The sequence below is a fragment of the Theropithecus gelada genome, chromosome 5 (genome assembly GCF_003255815.1).
Source record: "Theropithecus gelada isolate Dixy chromosome 5, Tgel_1.0, whole genome shotgun sequence".
Lineage (NCBI taxonomy): Eukaryota > Metazoa > Chordata > Mammalia > Primates > Cercopithecidae > Theropithecus > Theropithecus gelada.
The window spans coordinates 57,284,623-57,311,346 of NC_037672.1; the positions used below are offsets into that span (position 1 = coordinate 57,284,623).

The following is a 26,724-nucleotide window of genomic DNA, read 5'->3' on the forward strand; positions in this document are numbered from 1 at the left end:
TTCTCTTTTTTTGTTGTGTCTCTGCCAGGCTTTAGTATCAGGATAATGTTGGCCTCATAAAATGAATTAGGGAGGATTCCCTCTTTTTCTATTGATTGGAGTAGTTTCAGAAGGAATGGTACCAGCTCCTCCTTGCACCTCTGGTAGAATTCGGCTGTGAATCCATCTGGTCCTGGACTTTTTTTGGTTGGTAGGCTATTAATTATTGCCTCAATTTCAGAAACTGTTATTGGTCTATTCAGGGATTCAACTTCTTCCTGGTTTAGACTTGGGAGGGTGTATGTGTCCAGGAATGTATCAATTTCTTCTACATTTCCTGTCTTATTTGCATAGAGGTGTCTATAGTATTCTCTGATGGTAATTTGTATTTCTGCGGGATCGGTGGTGATATCCCCTTTATCATTTTTTATTGCATCTATTTGATTCTTCTCTCTTTTCTTCTTTATTAGTCTTGCTAGCGGTCTATCAATTTTGTCGATCTTTTCAAAAAACCAGCTCCTGGATTCATTGATTTTTTGAAGGGTTTTTTGTGTCTCTATTTCCTTCAGTTCTGCTCTGATCTTAGTTATTTCTTGCCTTCTGCTAGCTTTTGAATGTGTTTGCTCTTGCTTCTCTAGTTCTTTTAATTGTGATGTCAGGGTGTCAATTTTAGATATTTCCTGCTTTCTCTTGTAGGCATTTAGTGGTATAAATTTCCCTCAACACACTGCTTTAAATGTGTCCCAGAGATTCTGGTATGTTGTGTCTTTGTTCTCACTGGTTTCAAAGAACATCTGTCTTTCTTCTCATTGGTTTCAAAGAACATCTTTATTTCTGCCTTCATTTCATTATGTACCCAGTAGTCATTCAGGAGCAGGTTGTTCAGTTTCCATGCAGTTGAGCGGTTTTGAGTGAGTTTCTTAATCCTGAGTTCTAGTTTGATTGCACTATGGTCTGAGAGACTTATAATTTCTGTTCTTTTACATTTGCTAAGGAGTGCTTTACTTCCAACTATGTAGTCAATTTTGGAAGAAGTGTGATGTGGTGCTAAGAAGAATGTATATTCTGTTGATTTGGGGTGGAGAGTTTTGTAGATGTCTACTAGGTCTGCTTGGTGCAGACCTAATAGTGAGTTCAATTCCTAGATATCCTTATTAACTGTCAAGACAGTCTATTTTCAATATTAGACTAAAAACAGGATAAAAATGTATAAAACAGATTACATGTAAAACATTCATGTAATCTTTGTAGAAAAGTTTCTTGAGAAGATTGAAACCATTATACTATCTACTGTTCATTTTCTAAAACCAATTCACTCATAAATAGCATAGATAAGAACACAGGCATTGAAGCCACAGTACTCAGGTTCAGAATGTGGTTCCATAACTTACTAGCTACATGACCCTTGATATATAATATCTGTCTACGTTTCCACATTTATATACTTGTGTTATGAGGTTGCCGTGAATTAGTTAACACATATAAAGTGCCTGAAGCAATGGTAGTACATAGTAAATGCTAAATAAATATTAGCTGCTAGTATTTGCTATTGTTACTTTACATCAGAAAAAAAAAAACTTCCTGATTAAGGAAGATCTTATGAAAGACACATACAAATCTGGCATCATTCTTATAGAACATCAACTACACAAAATTTCAGGTCTGAGATAGACTTGATGAGATTTTAACACAAAGTAACATCTGTGAATTAGGTCATGAAAACAACTGGGAACAAGAACTATTAAAATAATCATGCTTTTAATAGCAGATCAAATATATGTTCTATTGGTCAAAAAGTATGAAAATTTTGCTTTTAACCAATGTATTCTAATATGGTTATCCCTTACAAAGTAAAAAAAAAGAAAAATTCATATTACATTTACTAGATACAACTAAACTAGTGGTTTTCAGACTGCAGGCTATGACCCAAGGGTAGTAAAATCCATTGAGTAAGTTACATGTAGCATTTTTTGTTCAATAACATAGAACAGCATCAAACAGAAAAGAAATCAGAGGGTATCACAGTAATGGGAAGAACTGTTTCATAACATTTTTGCAGCAGTTAAAATATACATTTGTGTGTCTTGGAATGTGGTATACAACGTATCTCTCACTGTGTCATAGTGTCAAAAAGTTGGGGAAACATTGTTCTTTCTATACCAATGTGTAACATTTCATACATTAATCTGGACAAAAGCTTAGGTTTATTTTGCTTTTATAAATTTTATAATTCATATTACTAAAGTATACAATGAAGGGTAATATAATTAGCTGAAATTTTGTGGTCATTAAACATTTTTAAATGTTGCACAAGTATAAAATGGTAATGGGTTGTGGAGATTTAGACAATAATCTTAAACTCAGTTAAAAGAAAAAAAACATACTGGCCTGGTGCCATGGCTTACACCTGTAATCCTAGCACTTTGGGTGGCCAAAGTGGGCAGACTGCTCGAGTCCAGGAATTCAGGACCAGCCTGGGCAATGTGGTGAAACCCCGTCTTATTTAAAAAAGAAAGAAAGAAAAGAAAAAAGAAAAAAATACCTATTTCTGTCTGGCATTTGAAAAATAGGGAACAGAGACTATGGAATTTTCTTTATTAGGTGTTCTAATACCAGAAAAAGCAACGTGACGTGATAAATAGATCATAGACTTCAGAATCTGACAGCCCAAGGCAAGAATCCCCGGTCTGTATCTTACTAGCTCTGTAGCCTTCAACAATTAACCTCTCAGCCTTGGTTTTCTTGTACTTCACAAGGTTTTAAGGGTGGATACACATTAAATACATAGAACTATACCTCAGATATTAGGTGACCTCTTTGATCACCTAATACCATAGCTGGAAAACTTACAAAAAGCCAAATTTCTTACATGGACAATGATAACCTCAAAGCCTATCTTGTGCACTAAGATATACTCATCTTCATCCAATCATACCTGGAAGATAAACCAGATAGAGCTTTCTTGAGAATCTCAGGGGTTCTATCTGAGGATGCTGGAATTTCTGGAATATCAGAATCTGTTCTGGAATCCAAATCTCCATATCTGTCATCAATATCTGTTTCCTAAAATTAAAAAGACAAATTACTTTGCAAAATCATGTTTAGAAAAGCACATGCTTGCCAATACATTCATTTATTGTTCAGTGTGTCACATCTCAGTTACACAATCTGAAACAAAGAAACAATTATTAATTTATCTTGAGTATCTTAGCACTGTTATACTTCTTTGTTAGGAAAGTTTGATTATCTTTGCTAAAATCTACTATTAATAATATGAAGGATAACTTTAAACAAAAGAAGCTCCCATATTTTCTAAATCAGAAATATATCCCTAAAATCAGATACGTATTGTTTTGCCACTTACCTGGGAGATCCCGGTGTTAGTTCCATGTAGATTCTGATCAGCTGTTAAGAGTCCCTTTTTAAATTTGATTTCAATTAAACCATCAACAATAAGAGTAATATCTTACATGAGCGTAGCATTTCACATATATTTTTAAACATTTCAACTTCCATCATTTTTATTAGATCCTCAAGAGAGAATCCCAATTGAAGCAGGTCAAATGGACCTCATCTCTACTTTACTGGTAGGTAAATTATGATCAACAGCATTTGGTGATGAGGTTTTTAAAGAAGTTATTTAAAACACAAACTGACTACTGAGTGCATGTACAGGAGCTACGTGAGGATGCTGGAGATGGCAGGGAGCTCTAGGCCTTTAGACAAAGGTAGTCACTGCAGAATTTCCAGGGATAGCGTGGTCAATGCAGTTTTCAAAACAGAAATGTCATCTAATGCTGTTTTAAAGTTGCTCATTCTGCCATAAGTCTCCACTGCCATGTTCTTTCCTCTTCTACAACGTCTCCCTCCTCAGGCCCTACCCTTTCCATCCTATCCTGGCAACCTTCAGTTATGAGTGGTAAACACACAGACACCTTGGGAGAATGGCTTACAGAGGAGGAAACTGGAGTGAGGGCATTGAACTGGGATAGAGGAAAAAGAATATTCCCTGGAGGCAAATACAAATAGACAGAGCACTGAGCAGGATATAGAGCCTGAAATAATCCTAGGAATAAAAGTGCCCAACAGTTCAGAATGTTGAGGATGTGCAACCCAAACTCAGCCCTTATTAGCTCCAAAACATCAGCAAATGTCACCGCCCCTTTGAACTGTTTCTTCATCCCTAAAATGAAGCATTTAGTACAGTGCCAAGGACTTAGTAAATTCAAATAAGCAGTAAGATAATATTATGATTGAATCGAGTCTTCTAATTCCTCATTAGGAGGCTCATCAAATATAATGTTAGCCTTTGGGAGTATTTTCAGTTTTCATAAAGCACTAATACACTTTAGTTTCCTCACTTTTTAAGTATACAATTACGAAATTAAATGTGTCAATGTACCCTAAATGACAAATGAGAAATAGAAATGTCAGATTCCCACTGTGACACGAAGAGTCAGTTGGCCCCGAAGCTGCTTAAATACAGAGAGATGGTAACTAATAAACAACCAGACAGAACATCCCCTCAGAAAATGGCATGCCACCTGCTGTCAGTCTGATAAGCCACAGAGCTTGGACATCTGGAACAAGGGAAACACATCAGTTTTGTTTCGCTTTTTTTTTTCCTTTTCCCTGCCATTTTCTTTTCACCTTTAATAACCCAGAGTATTGACAGGGGTGGTGTGAGGGGTAGTGGGGATAGTGACTAATGGAAGTGGTTCTCTAGGGCAGTATCACTATCCTACAAAAAGAGCATGAGACTAGGAATCAGGAGTTACCAGCCCTAATTCTACCTCTGCCCTAACTAGCAGCAAGACAAACAGCAAATCACTTAATCTGAAGGGAACTCAGGCCTTGGTTTCCTTATTTATAAAATAGTAAAACCATCCAGACTAGCATTCAAGTTGTACTCCTCAACATACTAAAGTTTTCTGCAAGCCACTTTAAAGCCCACTTGGCAATAATGGTGACGTGCTGCAACCCTACCCTCCCTACCCTCAACAAGGCTGCCCTGCTTTTATTTACATTATTTAAGCTTCTGGTTTCTATTTTATACCCTTTAGAGAAGCACAAAATAAAAACTTAAATTGGACTAGGAGTCTATTTCATTCTAGTAATTAAAGAACACAAGATAATTTCCAAATAGTGGCATTTTGGAGCAATGTTACTCAATTATGAGAATGAGTAACAGGGGCCCTTGTTTTACTGTATTTAATATATAGACTTTGTTACAAAGATGCCAGACTTGAAAAGGAAAATAAGAGTGTGAATGGAAGTCAGAGAAAAGAAGGAAGTACTATAATACTTTTAATGATCAAATAGAGCTATGCAGCATTGTGCACGTTGAATGAAGGTATTTTATTTATTTATTTATTTATTTATTTATTTATTTATTTGAGATGGAGTCTCACTCTGCCACCCAGAATGAAGTGCAGTGGTACAATCTCAGCTCACTGCAGCCTCCACCTCCCAGGTTCCAGCAATTCTCCTGCCTCAATCTCCCGTGTAGCTGAGATTACAGGTAAGCCCCACCAGGCCCAGCTCATTTTTGTATTTTTAGTAGAGATGAAGTTTCGCCATGTTGGCCAGGCTAGTCTCGAACTCCTGACCTCAGGTGATCCACCCATCTCGACCTCCCAAAGTGCTGGGATTACAGGGGTGAGCCACCATACCTGAATGAAGGTATTTAAAATGTTTACAAGAACCTAAAAATTCGTAGCTGCTTCTTCTCAAGCTCATAATTTAAAGATAATGATCTTCAACTTTCTGTCTTGGGCCTGTGTTCTCCCACCACCATGTGATCTCCCACGGACCCCGTACACCAATGACTCCCTGTAAACTTACATCTCCAGCTTCCAACATGCCATCTCCAGGTGGTTTTCCACTGGCATCATCTGAAATTCAACATAAGCAATGGACTTCTCTGTCTTCCACATCAAAATGCTGCCTCCTTCTATAATTCTTTCTTTGGAGAAGATACCACCACCAATCCAGTTAACCAATTACTCAGGTCAGAAACTTAGGCATCACCTTAACACTTGACATCTGCCTCCTTTAACCAACACATTCAGTCGGCACCAAGTCTGTCATTTGTCTTTCCCTCCATTTCTTTTTCTTTTGGTTTTTTTTTTGTTTTTTTTTTTTTTTTGAGACAGGGTCTTACTCTGTCACCCAGGCTGGAGTGCAGTGGCGTGATCTTGGCTCATGGTAACCTCAGACTCCTGGGCTCAAGCCATCCTCCCACCTCAGCCTCCTGAGTAGCTGGGAGTAAAGGCATGCACCACCACACTTGGCTAATTTTTTTTGGCATTTTTCATAGAAATGGTGTATCACCATATTTCCCAGGCTGGTCTTGAACTCCTGGGCTCAAGCAATCCACCTGCCTTGGCCTCCCAAAGTGCTGGGAGTACAGGTGTGAGCCACTGTGCCCAGCCTCCCTTCATTTCCATTCTCATTCACTGCTGCAAGCCTTGCTGACCATCACCTTCTTCTGTAAACACCTCATAAGGCTTTTTTGGAGAAAATCTTCTAAAATTTCTATGAAAATGCAAAGAATATAGAAGAGCCAAACAAGTTTGGAAAAAAACTAAAGTTGAAGGACTTATATTACCTGTTTTCAAGAGTTCTTATAAAGCTACTGTACTGTACTGTATGTGGTACTGACATAACAGACAAAATAATCAATGGAAAAGAATAGTCCAGAAGTAAATCTACATACATATGGTCAATGGATTAACAACAAAGTTGCAAAGGTAACTCAATAGATGGTACTGACACAATTTTAATGAAGAACCTTGATCCATGCCTCACACTACAGATAAAAATTAAATCAAAACAGATCACAGACATTTATATAAAGCTATAAATCTTCCATAAACTTTCTGAGACCTTGGTTAGGCAAAGATTTCTTAGTATGATAACAAAATTATTATCCACCAAAAAAATGAGAAATATAACTTCATCAAAATTAACAGTGTCTTTCAAAAGACACTGTTAAGAGAATGACAAGACAAGTCACAGAATTAAAGACATTTTCAAATCACGTATCTAATAAAGGACTTGTAATCTGGAATACATAACGAACTCTCAAAATTCAACAAAGAACAACTCAATAAATGAACAAAATATTTGGGCAGACATTTCGGGGTAATACACAGATGGTAAATAAATACATGAAAATATGTTCAACATTATTAGTCATTAAGGGAATGCAAGTCAAAATCACAATGTGATTCTACTATACATCTATCAGAATGGGTAAACTTTTAAAACTGAACACACCAAGTTTTGGAGAAAATGTGGAGGAACTGAAAGGCTTGCACACTGCTGGTGAGAATATAAAATAGTACAACCACTTTGGAAAACAGTATCACAGTTTTTTAAAAAATTACATATACAACCAACAACTGAACTGGCCATTTCACTCCTAGGTATTCATCCAAGATAATGAAAGTGTAGATACAAGCAAAGACTTGTGCAAAAATGTTCATGGCAGCTTTACTTGCAATAGCTCCAAACTAGGGACAACTCAAATAGCCAACAGGGAAATTGACAAATTATGTTACTTCCATACAGTGGAATATTCTCTTGTGATAAAAATAAGTGAGCAATTGATACATGGATGAATCCCAAAATAATTATGCTGAGTAAGAGGTGCCAGACAAAATGTACATAAAATATGTATATATATGTATACATATATATGTACATATATACACACATGTATTACATTATTCCATTTATACAAAATTGCAGAAAGTGCAAACTCATCTATGGTGCCAGAAAGCAGATTAGTAGGTGTCTAGGGATGAAAGAAGAACTACAAAAAGGGGAAAACTTTTAGTGGTGATAGATTAGCTCATTATCTTGACTATATGATGGCTTCATAGTCATAGGCATATATACATATATATATATATATGTCAAAATTTGCCAAATTATATTTGCTATGGACTGAATGTTTCTGTCCCTGCCAAAAAACAAATTATACAATGAAGTGCAACTTTCTAATGTAACGTTATCTGGAGGTAACCTTTGTAAGATTATGAAGTCAATTAGGGTGGAGACTCATGAATGGGTTTAGTGCCCTTATGAAGAGGCACAAGAGATAATCTCTCTACCACATGAGGACACAGCAAGGTGTCAGTTTGCAAAGGGCTCTCAACAGGAACCAAATTGGCCAGCATGTTGATCTTGAACGTCCAGCCTCCAGACTTATAAGAAACAAATTCCTGTTGTTTAGGCTATAGTATTTTCGTTATAACATCTTGAGCTAAGATAGCACTTTAAGTGTGTTCAATTTAGTGAATGTCATTTATAGTTCATGGGGACTCTTAAAGAGCAGTCCAGGAAAGAGAACTGAGGTGCTTTCCAATACTGGGGACAGAAAGGACAAGAACAAGGACATGGGGCTCAGGGAACAAAGGATACAGTTCATCAAGAGGATGATTCCATCATTACACACTGTACACAGGCTTCAAGATATGACACTGTGCTCCATAAATATGTACAACTATTATGTCAGTTAAAGTAAAAAATAGCTGGGTGCAGTGGCAAGCAGCTATTTCCAGCTATTCAGGAAGCTGAGGTAGGAGGGCCTCTTGAACCCAGAAGTTAGAAACCACCCTGGCCAACATAGCAAGATCCCACCTCAAAATAAATTAATTAAAATAAGAATCAAAATTTTAAAAATAGATGATGGCTCCAAAAGGAAGTCTCTGAACAAATGAAGGTAAAGCAGTGGTTTAAAAATAAAACAAAGGATTATATATTAATCACTCACACTTTTTGTCTCTTTTACAACTGGCCCCTTAAAAAGTGAGTTAGAAAACCAGGGTCAGCTCTTCCGTCAAGGGTCCCTTGATGTGCACACTGATCCTTGTAGCTCAGTTCAGCATTAAGATTTGCAATTAAGCCAAAGGAAACCCACAGAGACATACAGCTCCACACCTGAAAGGAGGCAGCCTTTTAAAAATCTTGAAACTGAACAGTTTTACTTGAAAGAACATGAGGCTATGTTCCTGATTTCAGCATTTTCTGTCTGTTTCTTCACGGTTTTCATATAAGCATGGATTTCTTCTCTTTCTCCCAGGAGTGGAAGTGAAGAGAAGGAACTGCTTTCTATCTGTGCTGGGGAGAAGGACTAAACTGATTTACTTCCTAGTGAGTCAGCAGTTTGGTGAACCAAGAGTGAGGAGGCTCAAGACCTCTATAAAGATAGAGAATGGTCAAGGGACTTAGTAACACTGTTTTGTTTCTTTCGAGACGGTCACCCAGGTTGGAGTGCAGTGCACTATCAAGGCTCACTATAACCTCACCCTCCCAGGCTCAAGTGATCCTCTCACCTCAGGTACCCAAGCAGCTGGGACTACAGCTAGAGCCACCACACCTGGCTAATTTTTTGTTATTTTTTGTAGGGACAGGGTCTCCCTATGTTGCCCAGGCTGGTCTCAAGCGATTCTCCCACCTTGGCCTCCCAAAGTGCTGGGATTACAGGTGTGAGCCATTGCTCCCATAACACTGTATTTTATAGACAGAAATCTGGTTACCTCATTCATCAGCTCTGTGGTCCTATCCTATACTAATTAATTATAATTGATAAAAACTCCTTATTTGTTTAAATTTGAACTGCAAAGGGAAAAACTGGTCCCCAAATCTTTCTCTGCAGCCCTGTTCTATTCCCCACTGAAGGAAGGAGGTGACTGGTTGGTTCAGAGCACCACCTTAGTAATCCAATCAGGAGTTACACTTTGTGGTGGATCCCAATGCCTGGATAAGAGAAAAACAAATGTGTCTCAGCATAACATAAAATGCCTGAGTAAAACGCAAATCTGATTACATCATCCACCCACCTCCTCATCACAGGGTATAAACCCAGCCTCCTCTTACTCTCCAGCCAGGGCGTTGGCCACACCCACCCAGCCACTCCAGGCTCTGCAAAACTAAAGTTTCTGCGCTCCCCAGAGTGTGAACAGTCTCAGCCTCTCAATATTGTGCTACAGTATTCCTCTATTTATAACTTACGCTCTTCCGCTTTGAGCCTGGCTTTGCCTGACTGGTGCCTATTTATCTTTAAGGTATCGACCTAGATGTAATTTCTAGAATACTCTTCTACAGGGAGCCTGTCATGGGCAAAATATGCTTCCCTCCCCACTCTCCCCACCAAGATATTCACGTCTTAATCCCAGAACATGTGAAGATGTTGATACAATGCAAGGGAAAATTAAGGAAGTGGACAGGATTAAGTTTGCTAATCAACTGATCTTGAGGTGGTGAGCTTATCCTGGATTTTACAGGTGAGTCTAATATAATCACAAGGGTCCTTATAAGTGCAAGACTGGAGGGTCAGAGTCAGAGAAGAGATGACAGAAGCAGAGGTACAGTGATGCTGGTTTTGAGCAAGGAGTAAGGGGCCACCAGCCAAGGTATGCAGTTAGCCTCTAGAAGCTAGAAAAGGCAAGGAAACAGATTTTCCCCTACAGCCTGCAGAAGGAACACAGTCCTACCAGGACATCTTCACTTTAGCCTAGGGATAGCCATTTTGGACTTCTGACCTCCAGAACTGCAAGGTAAGGTTATATTGTTTTAAGACACTGAGTTTTTAGGGATTTGTTTTAGCAGCAATCAGAAGCTAATGGAGCTCCTCAGCCCATTTTGTGCAGTTCTTTGCATGCCAACATTTGTATGACATGTTTTGATTGCCTATTCACCCAGCAGTCTCACCCACCATGGCCATTCCTGCAACCAGGAGCTTGGTGAGTATGTGCTGAGGGAATTATGGCTGTCATCTCTCTATCCCCAAATGGAATCGGGCCAAGTCTTCCAAGCTACAATATTGCTGCTCTGTTTTTTGCCATTCCTAAGATGCTATCTACAATATTCAAATCTTACTTAATTTTAAGGCCCATTTTAAGACTTTCCTAAATGTTTGGCTCCTTCTGATCTTTCTCCAGTAATATCCCTTTCTATTATACATTAAGATCATACTACTTTGTATGGTTTCATGTATGTAAGTCTTAAATTCCAAATGAAGAATAAAGATCACTAGAAGAAAAAAAAAATCCATGGAATTACACAAAAGAACGGAGAAAATTAAGGAGTTTCACTCAAAATCTGAATGATTACTGTCATCCCAAACTTGTTTTTTACCAGGGATCTTATTAATGATTGGTCCTCACAGGTATATCACTTTTTCAGGGCTAAGATAAATAATGCCTCCAGCTTTTCTGCCTTGCATTTATTTAGAGCAAAATAAACAAGGATGGTTTGCCCCCTCACATTTGTGGGTTCCATATTCACGAATTTAACCAGCCTCAGATGAAAAATATTCAAAGGGGAAAAAAAGATGGTTGCATCTGTATTAAACATGTAGAGTTTTTTCTTGTCATTATTCTGTAAACAATACAGCATACTATATTCTACAACGACAGTATGCAATTATTTATGTAGAATTTACATAATGTATTATGTATTAGGTATTATAAATAATTGAGAAATAAAAATAAAAGCCCAAGCCCCCCAACTGACTGAACAAACTGCTTCTTGGCCAAAGGGACACCAGAGAAACTTCAGAAACTGAGTTCCAGCCACGATGGGACAGGAGGTTGGACATGCCTCAGTATGCCCCTTCCTCATTAACCTTTAGCCAGAATTCTTTCTGAAGGAGTAAGCAGAAACCAGCTCTAGAAAACAAGAAACAGAGTACCCTTTCTTTTATCACCTTTAGCCAATCATCTGAGGCTGCTACTGGACTCTCCCTCTTTGCAATTTTGATATGACAGCTTGCCAATTTCACAATGCATCCCTCTCCTAAAAACTGACCATCACCAGACTGATTTTGGCCACCTCTTGGACGATATGCATTGAGGGTTTTCATGTCCTATGCTTCACCTTTGGGAGCACTTGGGGAGGCCGAGGCAGAAGGATTGCTTGAGCCAAGGAGTTTGAGACCAGCCTGGCCAACATAGGAGACCCCATCGCTACAAAAAAATTTAAAAATTATCTGGGCATGGTGGTGCATGCCTGTGGTCCCAGGTACTCAGGAGGCTGAGGTGGGAGGATCACTTGAGCTTGGGAGGTTGAGCCTGCAGTGAGCCATGACCCATAGATATGGAGAGCCAACTGTGTATATATGGCAAGATAAAGTAAACTTAGCAATCTCTTAATAACAGTTAAGTCCTAGGTATACTGAAGATCATTGTCCTAACCTTTTAACATTTTTATATTATTAAAAAGTTACAATAAAAAGGTAGGGAAAACTTCAAAACTAATATTGAGACTCAGGACATACTACCCTAAAATATGACTATAGGGAACTACAATATGCCACCCCAAAATACACTTCTTTGGTATATTTCAAGATTATAATTCTGAGAAACTGTAGACACATTAGTAGCTCTGAAATGTTGTTATTTCATAAAAGAAATTTATATCTATAAAGGAAATCTACATTAGTAAAGTATTTGTATAAGGAAGATGGCTACTCTGAGACTGCTTTTATTACCTGAGAGATTAACCACATAACAAGACAGCCTTTATTCACCATGCATTTCCTCCCCTTACCCTCCCAGAACTTATGTGGCCAGAACCCCTTAGAAGCCTCAGCCCCTATTCCTTTCAGTATCTCAGGGTGCTATATAAACTTCAAAAATCTGACACTTCTTTCCTGTTTTGTTTTGGACATATGTAATTAAACAAGAGAAAAATGGTTTTTCTCTTAATTGTCTTATGTCAATTTAATTTGTAGCCCAGCCAAGAAACCTGGAAGGATTTTCACTCCCCTACACTAAACAATATATTGATTGAGGTGAGAAAAGAAAAATAGCTCTGAGCTGACCAGCTATGTGAGGCATGTAAAATTTATCAGGCCCCGGAGTATGGGACTTCAGTCACACCCCACACCCGTGCCTGGGAGCAATTACTTAAAGGCATTTGTTCCAGACTCGCTGCCTCACCCCTTATCTTCCTGCAATTTATGATACAAAGAACAACGTGTAGCCAATCAATAGTTTATTTTAATCTAAATTCTTATTAAACAACTTAGGAACTGCCTTTTCTTTTTTCCTTAAAAATCCACGTGTAGGCCAACATGGTGGCTCATGCCTGTAACCCAGCACTTTGTGAGGCCGAGGCGGGTGGATCAGTTGAGGTCAGGAGTTTGAGACCAGCCTGGTCGACATGGTGAAACCCCGTCTCTACTAAAATACAAAAATTAGCCAGGCGTAGTGGAGCACGCCTATAATACCAGCTACTCAGGAGTCCGAGGCAGGAGAATCGCTTGAATCTGGGAGACGGAGGTTGCAGTGAGCCAAGATTGCATCACAGCACTCTATCTTGGGCGACAGAGCAAGACTCTATCTAAAGGAGAAAAAATAACAACAGCAACAACAACAACAACAACAACAAAAACCTTGTAACTGCTGCTAATCAGAGTGTATACTCAAGGCAACTTGAATCTAAGCTCCAGAATGGCCATCCTCAAGCTTTAGGATCAAATAATCATACATTCGAAACTCATTATTTAAGGTGACAGAGGATGCAAACATATGTTGTAAACCTATCAAGACAAGGAAGGAATACCTCTGAGAAGATAAGCCAACCAGGTCACTAGCTGGTATCCTTATCTTCTTGTATACTTTGTACACCTTTTTGTATCAACTTCGTATTTATTAAAAGCAGTATACATTATTATAAATGAGACTACTACCTGCAGCATTCCAGGGCACTATCTACACTGACTTCTACATGAATAGTGTCCCACAGAATTGTTCGAAGCCTCAACTTTGAGACGGTTCAAGTACAAGCACAGTATAAGTAGGTGAAAAAATAAAAAGCACAGCCTTGAAAGACGAGCCCAATTTGGTTTCCCAAATGTGGATTTTTATATATTAACATAAAATGTGAAGTTCCAGATGGGCTTAATATATATTCATTGACCCACAGACAGCCCCACATTGTTTGTGAAATGACCTGCTTGGGACTGGAAGGTAGCAGTGAGTCAAAACTTAACTGTCAAGGTGTCTGGTCCCACCTGGGCCACACGGGTGATGAAGTCAGATTGGCCACATCAGCCTTGCAGAAAGCTCTTAAATAGCTGGCCATGGTTTCCGGCAAATAAAGGGAACTGCAACCATAGCCAGGAAGCAAAAAAGCAACACTGCTTTCTTAGCTGCTAAGTTTGCAAAAAGCAGCTATAATTTCCATAGATATGAGCTCCTCATTCTGGACTGGACTCTTTTTTCTCCCATCCTGTGCCTTTCAATTTCATATTTTAAAAGTTTAAAATCTTGATAGTTCTGAGAAAGTCTTAAGCAAACAAACGTTCAATGACATGTCCTGAAAAATATCTTTCACCTCTTTTTGAGGATAAGAAAATAAGTAAATACTTAGATCATAAACTTGGCGTATCTCAGGACAATCAAAAACCAATTGGTCGGCCAGGCACAGTGGCTCATGCCTGTAATCCTAGCACTTTGGGAGACTGAGACAGGTGGATTACTTGAGGTCAGAAGTTCAAGACCAGCCCAGCCAACATGGTGAAATTCCATCTCTACTAAAAAATACAAAAATTAGCTGGGCTTTGTGCTGCGTGCCTGTAATCCCAGCTACTTGAGAGGCTGAGGTGGGAGAATTGCTTGAAATGGGGGGGGGGGGGGGGGGGGGGGGGGAGCTTGAAGTGGGCCAAGATCGTGCCACTGCACCCCAGCCTGGGTGACAGAGTGAGACTCTGCCTCAAAAAAAAAAAAAAAAAACAAACAACAACAACAACAAAAAATTGGTTATTAATGAAATTACTTCCTCTCCATTTCTAGAGTCGTTTCAAAATGTGATGTCATTCTCATTAGGTTCTGAAACATTTCTCAACCAAATAAAGTATAAACAGCTATAAAATAAAATAAAAGCTAATGATTTCTTGTAATTGATCATAAGTAAGCGAGGAAATACTTGAAGTGTTGTTTTAAATCTAGGCACCTGAAATCACCCAATTACATGCTTTCAGCTAAAAATTTCTAATTCAATGCCAACATTTCATAGACACAAAAAGACCAAATTAGTCCAAAATCACACAAGGTAGTAACAGAGTAAGATTTTTTTCAATGTTTTAATTGATTTTATACATTTAGGACCACACATCTGATTTATCATTTACATTTTTCAATTCGAAAATGTAAGGTAAATCCTGGCTCTAAATACCATGATGCTGAGCAGGGCATTTAGGCTGTCAAATTCCAATTTTCTCATATGTAAACTAAACCTATCTCCCTTGCCTATATAATTGTTAAGAGACTAAAATTAATTTTAAGTATAAGCAAGTATTTTGCAAATTATAAATTATTTTGCACTAAAAAATTAGTTTATATCATTATTCCATGCAGTGAAAGTCCATAATTCAAGAGACTAATATATTCTACAATTAGTTGTTGAGCAACAAACAAATCCTGACACCACCTCTTTTCTCAAAGAGTATTAAAAACCCACAAAAAAATAACATTCAAGCAGTGTCTTGCTTATAATAGGCACTCAACAAGTATTTACTGAATGCACGGAACCAAACCAAGCCTTAAGAAATATGTTTATAATTCCCTAAATGACCTATGTTCTTTACACTGAACTAAAATCTGTATTTTTGGAAAAGACATCCCCAAATATAGAATGGTTAAAGGAAAACAAACACACCAAACCCCTGTATTTATCTGTGTTATCTGGGAAGAAACGTGACAGCCTGTTTTACAAAAATGAAATTCATTAACACATAAAGAATACTCATACTACGTGTATATAATCTTAATTTTTCTTCATAATTTTCCAGAGCACATTAAATTGTCCCACTTTTCCCCAGTATATTTTGACAAACTATTGTTCGCATTAAAAGGGAAAAGAAACTTTTATTTTGAAGAATACGAGTCTCATTAAATTATCAAGCCCAGAGAAGCGTTTAAAACATGTCAACAGTCATGTCTCTCACCGTTTGAGCTAAACAACATAGCCACTTACTATGTTGGCTCTGGACTGATACCAAGTAGCCATAAAATACCATATACTAGACACTGTAACTCACACCTTACGTTTTAAAACTGAATAGCCAATCACTTATCAATATTATCTCTGTAAGGCAATGAGAATTCCTGTCAAACAACTTTGTACCAGCCCATTCTTTGCTACCTTTTGCCTTTAAAAACTTGCTTATAAGAAAGGCCAACCAAGGCACTCACCCAGGCAACCTGGAAGTATGTCCCAGGCAGTGTACTCACTTTGGCTCAAGTGAAGTCTTTAAAGTTGGCTCAGGTATTGTCTTTAAATTCTATGTTGCACCTCAGCTTTTTCCTCAGCATGACAGCATCAAAAAAACCCACTGTGGTACACATCCAAAGCTTGATGTAGTTGATGACATTCTATGGTAATTTCTCTCAAAATAACAAGAAAATGAATTGTTTAAAGATCATAAACAGCAAGTAAAAATTCATGTGGTAACCCTCAGATATTCTTTAGCAATCTCAAGTTAACTACCGTTCCTAACCTGCACAGAGCTTACTATTACATTACCATGCCTTTAGATTCACTCTTTCGTTAGTATAACTTGAGTATTCCAGGAAACTCTTGCTAGAAGTTCATGTTATTTACAAGAATTTCTAAAAGACACATCAACTCTTTGAAAGGAAGCATCAACGAACAGTTTAGTCCTAAGACTCTTTGAAACCTTTTGCCTCAAAATCCTTATCTGGCTTATCCACCAATCCCAAACTGTTATATTGTGACCCTTACCCAAACCTAATCAATTCCCCACATTGAAAGACCTGTCTTAGGCCAGGTGCGGTGGCTCACGCCTGTAATCCCAGCACTTTTGGAGGCCGAGGCGGGCAGATCACAAGGTCAGGAGATTGAGATCATCCTGGCTAACATGGTGAAACTCCATCTCTACTAAAAATACAAAAAAATTAGCCGGGCATGGTGGCAGGCACCTGTAGTCCCAGCTACTTGGGAGGCTGAGGCAGGAGAATGGCATGACCCGGGAGGCAGAGCTTGCAGTGAGCTGAGATCACGCCACTGCACTCCAGCCTGGGCGACAGAGCGAGACTCCGTCTAAAAAAAATTAAATAAAATAAAAAATAAAAGACCTGCCTTAAATCAAACTTCCAATTCTCAAATAAGTTACACCTTGCTTCTCCCCCTCTGAAATACTACCAAGGCTCCGTGGAAGTGTTCCTCACTGCAGTAAGCTAAAAACCTAGCTCTGTCTTATCACTTGGCTGGGTTGCTGATATTTCAGAAGCCAGCATTTTTTTTTAAATGTTATTAAATGAAATGAATATGCTGTGCATGATAAAAGCTGAATCATGGAAAATTACTTAGGTGGTAATACTGACTGATAATTCATCAACAGTTAGGGAGTATCAGCCCAAATGGTAGTCCAGAAATCTAGATCTAAGCCATAATATTTTATTAATGGCTTAGATCTAGATGAAAAACTATAGAAAATGTTCATTACACTTACAGGTGACATTAGCACAACCTATAGTGAAGTGCACCAAAATGAAAAAGTAATTTACAAAAACACACTAAGGCTTTTACAAAAACAAAATAAAGTAGACAAAATGCAGTGCTGAATCCCGGATTGTATTCCAGGGCAGTAAATGGACAGTGGAACAACCAGTGAATTTCCGAATAGTATCTGCAGTCTAAGATGATATTATAGCTATGTTAATTTCTTAAGTTTTGACCAATGTACCACGGTTATGCAAGATACAAACCTTAGAGGAAAGCTGGTGAAAAGTACACAGAAACCTTTGTAATGCTTCTGTAAATGAAACCAACCATCTTTACAAAAACTATAACAGTGAAAAAAAATCTGACCTAACCAACTCTATCTTGCCTTTAACCTTCAAGATGCCCATGGTCATTCCCAAGTGAGGACCAAGCTACCTTTGGAAGAAATTTAGTTTATAGGTTAAATGGTAATAGCTCTTCCCTAAACTAAACTGCCTTTATAAAACTAATAACAGGTCACAAATTTAGGATTATGAGAGGGGACTGAATTTTGCTGTGATTACATGTAAACAATTACCAGCCACTGCTCTGGAAATCACAAGATTTGCAACTTCTACAATTCCTTCTCTACATAATATCACTATTAAATAAGCTAAGATTGGCCTTTTAAAAGACAGACTAATTTCAGATTTTTATATTTCTGATGACTGGGTAAGTCCGCCAAACCAGCAACTCCTGTGGCCCCCCACCCAGAAGTGGACTCAGCATACAAGGACCGTTTTCCATACCCCTGTAATTTGCCTCCCCAACCAGTCAGCAGCACCCATTCTCTAACTGCTGCACACCAAACTCTCTTTTAAAAAGCCTAGCCTCCAAATTTTAAGGGAGGTTAATTTGAGTAATAAAACTCCGGCCTCCTGTTTAGCCAGTTCTGTGTGCATTAAACTATTTTTCTCTATTGCAATTATCCTGTGTTGATAAACCAGTTCTATCTGGGCAGCAAGCAAGAAGAACCTGTGGGGTGGTTACATAAATCAAAGTTGTTCCAAAATTAAAAGTTTATTTGAAAATAATAATGTATTTATGAAAGAAGCTGCACACATCTCAAATGGAGGACAGAAGTTAAATGATCTCTGGATTGCTTTCCCCTCAACTTCACAAATCAAAATCTCTAAGTAGCAGCCCCATGCACAAACACACAGGGACCTCACCTGAAAACACACTATTCCACGTGTGCTCCCCTTGACTGGCTACAGCTTCAATGTGCACCCTCTTTTCTCCCACTTCAGGGTCTAGCAAGTGAAGGAAATCAGAATATTTCACCCCAAATTATACTTCTTTGACATATTTTGAGATGGCTGTTCTGAGGGCCTGCAAACAAATAGCCCTGCAAAGCTGTCTGTTGTGAGGGAGATTTGCATCTGTAGAGAAAATCTGCATTGATGCAACCTGGCCTTCTCTGAGGTTCTCTCTTGTCTGGATCTAGGAAAGATTAACTGAGAGTCTGACACCTTTAAAGGTCTGAAAGAAATATTCACCATCTATTCTCTCTGAGGGCTGCTCCCTATGAGGTTTCATCTACATGACAGGACCACCTTTGCCTCAAGATGGTATACGAGCTTCTGTGCCTCCTTCTGGGGTTCAGGTAATCACTCTGTCTCCCTCCTCCCATCCCACACATTAATAAATTTGTATGCCATTTCTCCGATTAATCTGCCTGTTGTCAGTTTTTTCTGGCAAGTCTTCAGAGGGCGGAGGGGAAGTTCTCCCTTGGTCTCTACGTAAGTCAGGTCTTAGCTCTTTCCCTTTCAATGCTCATTCCCACTCAACCCATCAGATCTTCACCAGCCCACTTCCCTGCCGAGCTGAATCTGTGGTCATTCACAGGACCTCTGGCACTCCCCAGGCCTAAGTCACTCCCATTGTTTTTCTTCTTCTCAGCTATTAAATGGGGATATTCCTAACACACAGTCACACAACACCAAATGCGACTGGAACACATTTGAACTGTCATTTTTGGGAAATGTGATAGGAAATGACCAAAAGGTAACTATTATAGTACTATACAGAATTATCAAACTCAGTGAAGATTCAACTGAACACAAATTTATTGTTTATAATTGTATATATACCAAACTATATATAAATATATACAAATATATACGAACTGAGTTAAACCAAGTTGTTTCTAAGATCCCTTGAAGCTCATTGGTTCTGAGTTCCTACCTTACTAACTGAAGGCATCGAACACTTGATCTTCTCCTTTCTGCTTTTCAAAATGTTCCTGTATCCACCCTTCATTCCGTCTTTCTTTTCTTAAGGAAGGGTCATGCATCCCTCTTTCCTTTCCTTGGATATCCCAATAATCCAGTCTCTACCCCATGTTTGCTTTCTTTTTCCTAGGGCTTACCCATTGTCTTCAACATCTTTACTCATTTGACTTTCATACAAATATATATCTCCCCTCCTCTGAAAAGAAAAATCTTCATTAATCCTCTTGTCTCTCTAGCTGCCATCCTGTATTCCTTTCACTGCCACTTTATAATAATAACTACCAACATTTCACCTCTCAATTTCCTCAACCTAAACCTGCTTCTACTTAGACCTTTTGCTAAACTCCATGTTCTGTCTCAGCCCTTATTCTTAAGTACTACTGATGATGTCCTCTAAGCCAGGGGTCCCGAACCCCCAGGCCACAGATCAGTACCGGCCTGTTAGGTGCTGGACCTGTTGGGAACCCGGCTGCACAGCAGGAGGTGGGTGGCCTGTGAGCGAAGCTTCCTCTGTATTTACAGCCACACCCCATCACTCAAATTACCACCTGAGCGCTGCCTCCTGTCAGATCAACAGCAGCATTAGATCCTCACAGAAGCCTGAACCCTGTTGTGAACTGCACATGCAAGGAATCTAGGCTGCATGCTCCTTATGAGAATCTAATGCCTGCTGATCTGTCACTGTCTCCCATCAACCCCAGGTGGGACTGTATAGTTGCAGGATAACAAGCTCAGGGCTCCCACAGATTCTATATTATGGCTAGTTGTATAATTATTTCATTATATATTACAATGCAATAATAATAGAAATAAAGTGCACAATAAATGTAATGTATTTGAATCATCCTGAAATCATCCCCCCGAACCCATCCGTGAAAAAGTGTCTTCCACAAAACTGATCCCTGGTGCCAAAAAGGTTAGGGACCACTGCTCTAAGCAATGCCTCCTCCTTTTGCTCTCAGGACCTTCATTATCTCTTCCTCTGTATCTCCAACCCTCTGCCTAGAATGCTGATTCAAGAAAAAAACCCAACATGTCCTTTGCCTGGAACACCCAACCCAAATCCTTGTAAACCTGGTGAGTCCCAGGAATCTTTTCACTTCCAGTTCAATCCTCACCTACTGTTTAGAGCTTTTCCGGCAGTCTCCAGGTAGAGGCCATGCCCTCTATGCTAACAATGAACCTTGTACAGACTTCTAATAAATCTAACTCATATATGTCTCCTGCAGGGTGCCTTGAAGGGGTCCCTTGTCATTTTTCAAGTACCACTCCAAAATTTAACACTTGGGAACATTCCCCTGCAGGTAATAAGTATTTTTTTCACTTGCTAATTATCTGGAGTACAGAGCCTTCCCTCAGCACAAGTCACCAGTCCCAACAAAGGGAGTGTCATGTTAATAATAACACCATTATTAAAAGACTACAAAATGGCAATGCATGGGAGTGTATTATAATAGCAGAATATAATGTACCTCCTTCACTTCTTTCACTAATTCCCCAAGAGTTTTGCCTTTACTGCAATAGAACAGAGAAGGCCCTTAATGAGTTTGAATTGACCAACTATTAACCAGCCTCCAGTGTGCAAACTGATTTTAAAATAGCCCTTGACCTAGAAATATAGGTGTATTCAAATACACACCCTGATAAGAAAGGACAGACAGGGATAGAGTTCAACATCTATAAGCTTGCCAAGTCAAAAGTTCCTTGTGATAAACTCTAAAAGTAGAGCAGTATTTTAGATACGGTTTGAATATGTTCATCCTTGTCTAAGAAATCTTGACAAAACAGGTTACATATAGCAAAGTCTACTTTCAGAAAACAAAATCCAGCTGGACATGTGTTAATGAAAACCAACAGTACTGCACTGATAAATAAATAAATATGCAGCGAGGCAACCCAGTCACAGATAGCTAGAGACAACAGTTCTAATGAGTCAAATCACACCACAGAAGTAGTTTCCATTCCATTTTAAATACATTATGGTGTAAAAAAAAAAAAAAAAACCTTAATTCCAAAGGTATTTTATGCATGGCTTCCTGAACATCTTTTATCTTAATAAAAGGTTGTTAGTTTTGTCGAGTTAAGGGAGTCAACATAGAGAAGCTGGTATTTCCTTGATACTAAACTATACCGGTGCTAAAAACAAAACAAAAAACAAATCCCAACCTAATTAATTCTATTTTGGGTCTAGCTTCCAAGGCAGTTTTCACAAAGACTATTCTCAGCTCACTGTTTCTAGTTTTGTAACTTCAACCTTCAGTAGCTGGAAATTGTTATATTTTGGGTAATTCCTTGACACATATGTTCTATTACAGACTCATTTTATTCTACTTACTATCAAGGGTAAGGGGAAAAAAGTGTCACTCCATTGATTCTAAAGTTTTAGTTTCTAAGAATCACATTTGTGTTTATTTCACGGTATCATGTGATATGTTCCTATTAGGGCTTTGTAATTTGGGTTACATCAATTTCATCAACATCAACTTTCAGGTGGAATCCTTCCCAAATCAGAACTGCCAGCCAGTCTCAGCAACCACATAAATCAGAAGAAAAGGAATCAGGAAACAGATTCTAGTTTCAAGAGGCACGAACTTGACCTTGGGCAATTCACCTCACTTCTGTAATTCAAATGGCAATGCCTGCTTCCAAAGTATGCTTCCAGAAACAGTTTACATGTTTTGGGTTTCTCAAATAAAATGGAATTTTCTAAACAGATGGTTTGATACAACAATCTATTCTCTGGCCCAATTTCCCAAACCATCCAGTCCATAAGGTCATAAAACTGCATTTCTTCACAAGTTCTTACTTGCACCACTGTATTACCAAACACGCCCGAACTCCTTTTCTAGCTTTAAACAGATGGTAATATCACATGTACTTATTCTTAAATGTGAAAGAAGAGTAATCTATAGAAAAGGGAGTGAAAAGTCTTCATGAATTAACGTGTCGGGTTAAATGAAATCTACTGGTAGACAGAAGAATTGCACTGTCTGCCGTGTACTCAAAAGAAGCTGGAAGATTACTATAATGTCACGTGCATGATACTCTCAAACCTCCAAAATCTATCATAGTGAAAAAGGACGGAGAAAATAAAAGTGCAGATGGGATAGCGCGAGAAGCCAAGCCTCCCGCGTCAGGATCCAATGAAATGATAGAGCCGGTGGCACGTCTCTATAGAGTCCTTACTAACTTTGTTCCCTCTACTGAGAAGAGGGGTGAGGTGGCAGCTACTAACTGCAGCCCCTAGGAGGGCAGGTTCCATTCTGATTCCAGCGTCGGCCCCAGATCCTGAAGAAAGGACCGGAAGGGGATGAAACTAAACTGTAAGCCGTGTTGAGTAACCCATTTATCTCAGGCAGCGGCCGCGGTCATCCTGGGAACCGCACCGCCACTGGGATCCCGGGTCCCGATCCTCTCTGGGAAAGGAGGAAGCAGTGCCAGGCAGGGAGGAAGGTGCACGAGCAGCCTGCAGCCTCACCTGACGCTCGACGGGCCCCACCCTTGCTCTCAGGTGTCCCGCTTCCAACCAGGACCCAGCCAGGGCGCGGCGTCCGCCTCTCGCGGCTCCACTTACTTTGTCGCTGGTGCTCTCGGTTTCGTGGTCGCCGCCGGCCGCCTCTCCCTCACGGGGTGGCGGCGACACCGCTTCCCCGGGGCCGGGGCAGCTTCCCCGGTACCTCAGCTCCAACATCTTCCGCTCCCGCGCTGCCGTGGTGGCCTCCTCAAGCACCCCGAAACCCGAGCTGCGCGCGGGGTTCTGCAGGCGGGGCGCCCCGCCACCTCGCAGCCGCGCCCTGGAGTCCCGCGGAGCCGCAGCCACTAACGCGGCCCCACCATAGAGCGGCCGCCGCGCCGGTCACCTCCAAAACGGCATCAACGAGAGAGCGCTCGAGGCCGCCTGCAGCGAGCGCGGCTCCGGCGGAGGTCCCGGGCAGGCTCGGGGAGCCAGGCGCGAGCCGAGAAGGCGGAGACGCGGCCTCCGGTTGCCAGGTGCGCGTCTCCACGCAGAGGCCCAGGTGGGAGGAGGAGAAGGGGCGGGGAGAAAAGGAGGACACTTGACCCGCTTTAGCGCTGCGCTGGGCTCCCGCTGCCGCGCCAGCCCCTCCCGCCCAGCCCCCCGGAGCCGGACTCGGAGCCGGACTCGGAGCCGGCGGGTCCCAGCCCCGCACACTTCTCCCTGCCCAGGCCTCCCGCACCGTGTCTCGCGCCGCAAGCCCCGCCCCTCTGCGCTGCACTGCGGTTCCCACAGCCCCGCCTCCCCGCAAGGTGACGTCACGATCCCGGCCCGCGGCCCCGCCCCCGCCTCTGCGTGCTGGCAGGTGGGGCCTGAGATAAGGTGGGAGCGGCGGGGCGGGAGGAGGCTGGAGGAGCTGGGAGGCGGAGGCGGAGGCGGAGGCGGAGGCGGAGGCGGAGGCGGAGGCGGAGGCGGAGGCGGAGGCGGAGGCGGAGGCGGAGGCGGAGGCGGAGGCGGAGCCAGTGCGGGCTGGAAGTGAGCGGTGAAAACTTGCAGACTTGTCCCTGGGCCGCTGCGAGGACTGGAGGACCTACTCAAAGACGCCCGCTAAATGTTGACAGCACTCAACACTGCTCCTTCAAACGCCACCCCGACCATGTCAGCTCGACAACGCGCGGCGGGTCGGAGGCTCACCGGACCAGAAACTTGTCTGGCAGGACCGACTGGTTGGCCCCGCGGCATTCCCGCCCAGTGTCATCACCTTGAAAACAGGAGATGCTTTTGCCTCGCTGGGCGTCCAGAGGTGCGTCGGCCAACAGTTCTAATCACAACCGCAGCGCCATCTCCCAGAAACTCGGTACTGAATCTTACAAAGGTCACCACCTAGGATCCCAACACAGTGTGAGATGCTGTGGGGCGCAGTTGCCCTCCAGCTAGTCTCTGAGCAGTGGTGGACCTTGGGCTGCCAAAGAGGGAACAGGAGGGCAAAAAATCTGCGTTAATTCTAGTCCTAATCCTGTTAGAAGGTGATTAGTTTTCTTGACATGTATCCGCCACCTGGTCATTACTGACAAGCTAACAAATGAAAAAAAAAAAAAAAGAGCAAAGAAAAAAGGTGGGCCTTCACACAGGGCAAGGTTCAGGAAAGCACCCTTATACAAAGAGATCAACTATATAAATTCCTCAAGGTCATTACTGACACGGTAAAAGTAAGTAAGGTGTTGAAAATTTACTAACAAATGAGCAAACCCAAAAGTCAAAGTAGGATGCATTGAAAAGCAGAACACAAAGACATCATTTTACCTCACCAAACGGATCTTTGAAGCTGTGCGGTTAGTTTGGATTGCAACGTTTCCAAAAGGATGTCAAGAAACCCTAATTTGTTCCTTATGGGGAGGATAGCGGAAATGACAGAGAAGAGCTGAAAATAAGTCCCTACTGAACAGAGAACTATGGGGTGACTGCATTAATAAATTGTCCAATTGTTTGGAGGATCAGAAATGAAGGACTGCTTGATAGTGAAGAAGATAATCAAAATAATGACTGAAGAAGCTAGTGAAGCCAGTAGTAGGGTTTCCCTCTCTGGCTACCACCCTACTCTGCAAAAAGGATTAGAAGTGCTCCATTCTAACTCTCTGGAAGTCAAGAAGCCTGAGTTCTAGTGCTGCCAATGCCACTAATTGCATGGCCTGGTAAGTTATTAAGCCTCAGTGTCCTCAGCTGTAAACGGATAGTAAGGATGGCCTCTGTGGTCCCTTTTAGCTTTTAGACGGTCAGAATCCAGCCTTTGGTTTTCCCTATAGCCCAAGAAAAGGAGACCTAGTACACAAGGTACCTGAACAACTTCCTGTTTCCCCTTTCCCTAGTCCACTCATGGCCTCTTTGACTTTTTCCCTTTGCTGCAGGAGGAAAAAAGAGAGTGAGAGGGGTGACAAAGGGGAGCAGCAGAGGACAGTAGCGCATGACAGAAGAAACAGTATTCCCCAACCCAGGAAAAGTGGGACCAATGCAAAGACCGCCAAAATAGAATGTGAGGTTCTACTTACCTCACCTTTCTTAAGCTCTGCTCCTTCTTGTATTGTAGCTAAGACAGCAATTTCTTTCAATCTTCTTCATTATAGTTATTACCACTAGTTGAGTGAACAGACTGAGCCCAGACAGCAGGAACCGGCTTATTCATCTTTACAGGTCTAGCTCTTTCCACAGTGCCAAACACCACCCTTCTATAGGTAACAATGTTTGCTGAAGAAGTGAATGAAGAAACGATGGGATGGCAAAGGTACAGCCTAACAAGGAAATATATACACTCATGTGTTGTTTAACAGTGGGGATACATTCTTAGAAATGCATCATTGTGCAACATTACAGGGTGTACTAAACCTAGATGGCATAGCCTACTGCACACCCAGGCTGCATGGTAAAGCCTATTGCTTAGACAACTCTACACAACAGTAAGTATTTGTGTATCTAAACATAGAAAAGGTACTATAAAAATATGGTGTTGTAATCTTATAGGCCACAGTGGTATGTGTGGTCCATTGTTGACCGAAACATTGTTATGCAACCCATGAATGTATAGTATTTATTGTTTCTTCATTTAAAGTCTGTTTTAGACTTACATAGGTACTCACTTTTCTTCATTTTCACTTTATATGAGAGAGAAGTTGATTTTAATACTTATTAAGAGGGATTGTAGTAATGACTTTACTTAAGATACAGCGCAACATACTCAACCACAACACAACTGTGTTCTCAGACTTTTTCAATGTCTTTTTTCTTATTCCTTTTTCTTTCTTTTTTATCTTTCATTTTCATTCAGGGAACTTTTGTGTTCTAAATTTATTGTATTTATGTTTGGTGACACAAAATCTGGCGTGTAATGGTTTCTAAGGCTTTACCTGTTAACTATTCTTGAATTTATCCTGCTGAAGGGCTTCATGGAAACCCTAAGCACGTGCATAGGCCTAATCACATAGTACAACCCAGCCAGCACTTCTTGGATTGATTTTATGATTTTCCAGCCAGGCGTGGTGG

At 40.6% G+C, this 26,724-nt stretch overlaps 1 protein-coding gene across 1 annotated transcript in view; it reads right to left on the reverse strand.

Annotated features, from left to right (window-relative positions):
• CDS1 (CDP-diacylglycerol synthase 1) overlaps positions 1 to 23,936 on the reverse strand; it is a 74,104-nt gene extending 50,168 nt beyond the window's left edge. Inside the window, exons 1-2 of the mRNA XM_025386586.1 lie at positions 23,311 to 23,936; positions 2,915 to 3,042 (exon numbers count right to left, since the gene is read on the reverse strand). Of these exons, the coding sequence (XP_025242371.1) occupies positions 2,915 to 3,042; positions 23,311 to 23,427 (245 nt within the window). The 5' untranslated portion in view covers positions 23,428 to 23,936. The remainder of the gene's footprint in view (positions 1 to 2,914; positions 3,043 to 23,310) is intronic.
• Positions 23,937 to 26,724: the final 2,788 nt, after the last annotated feature.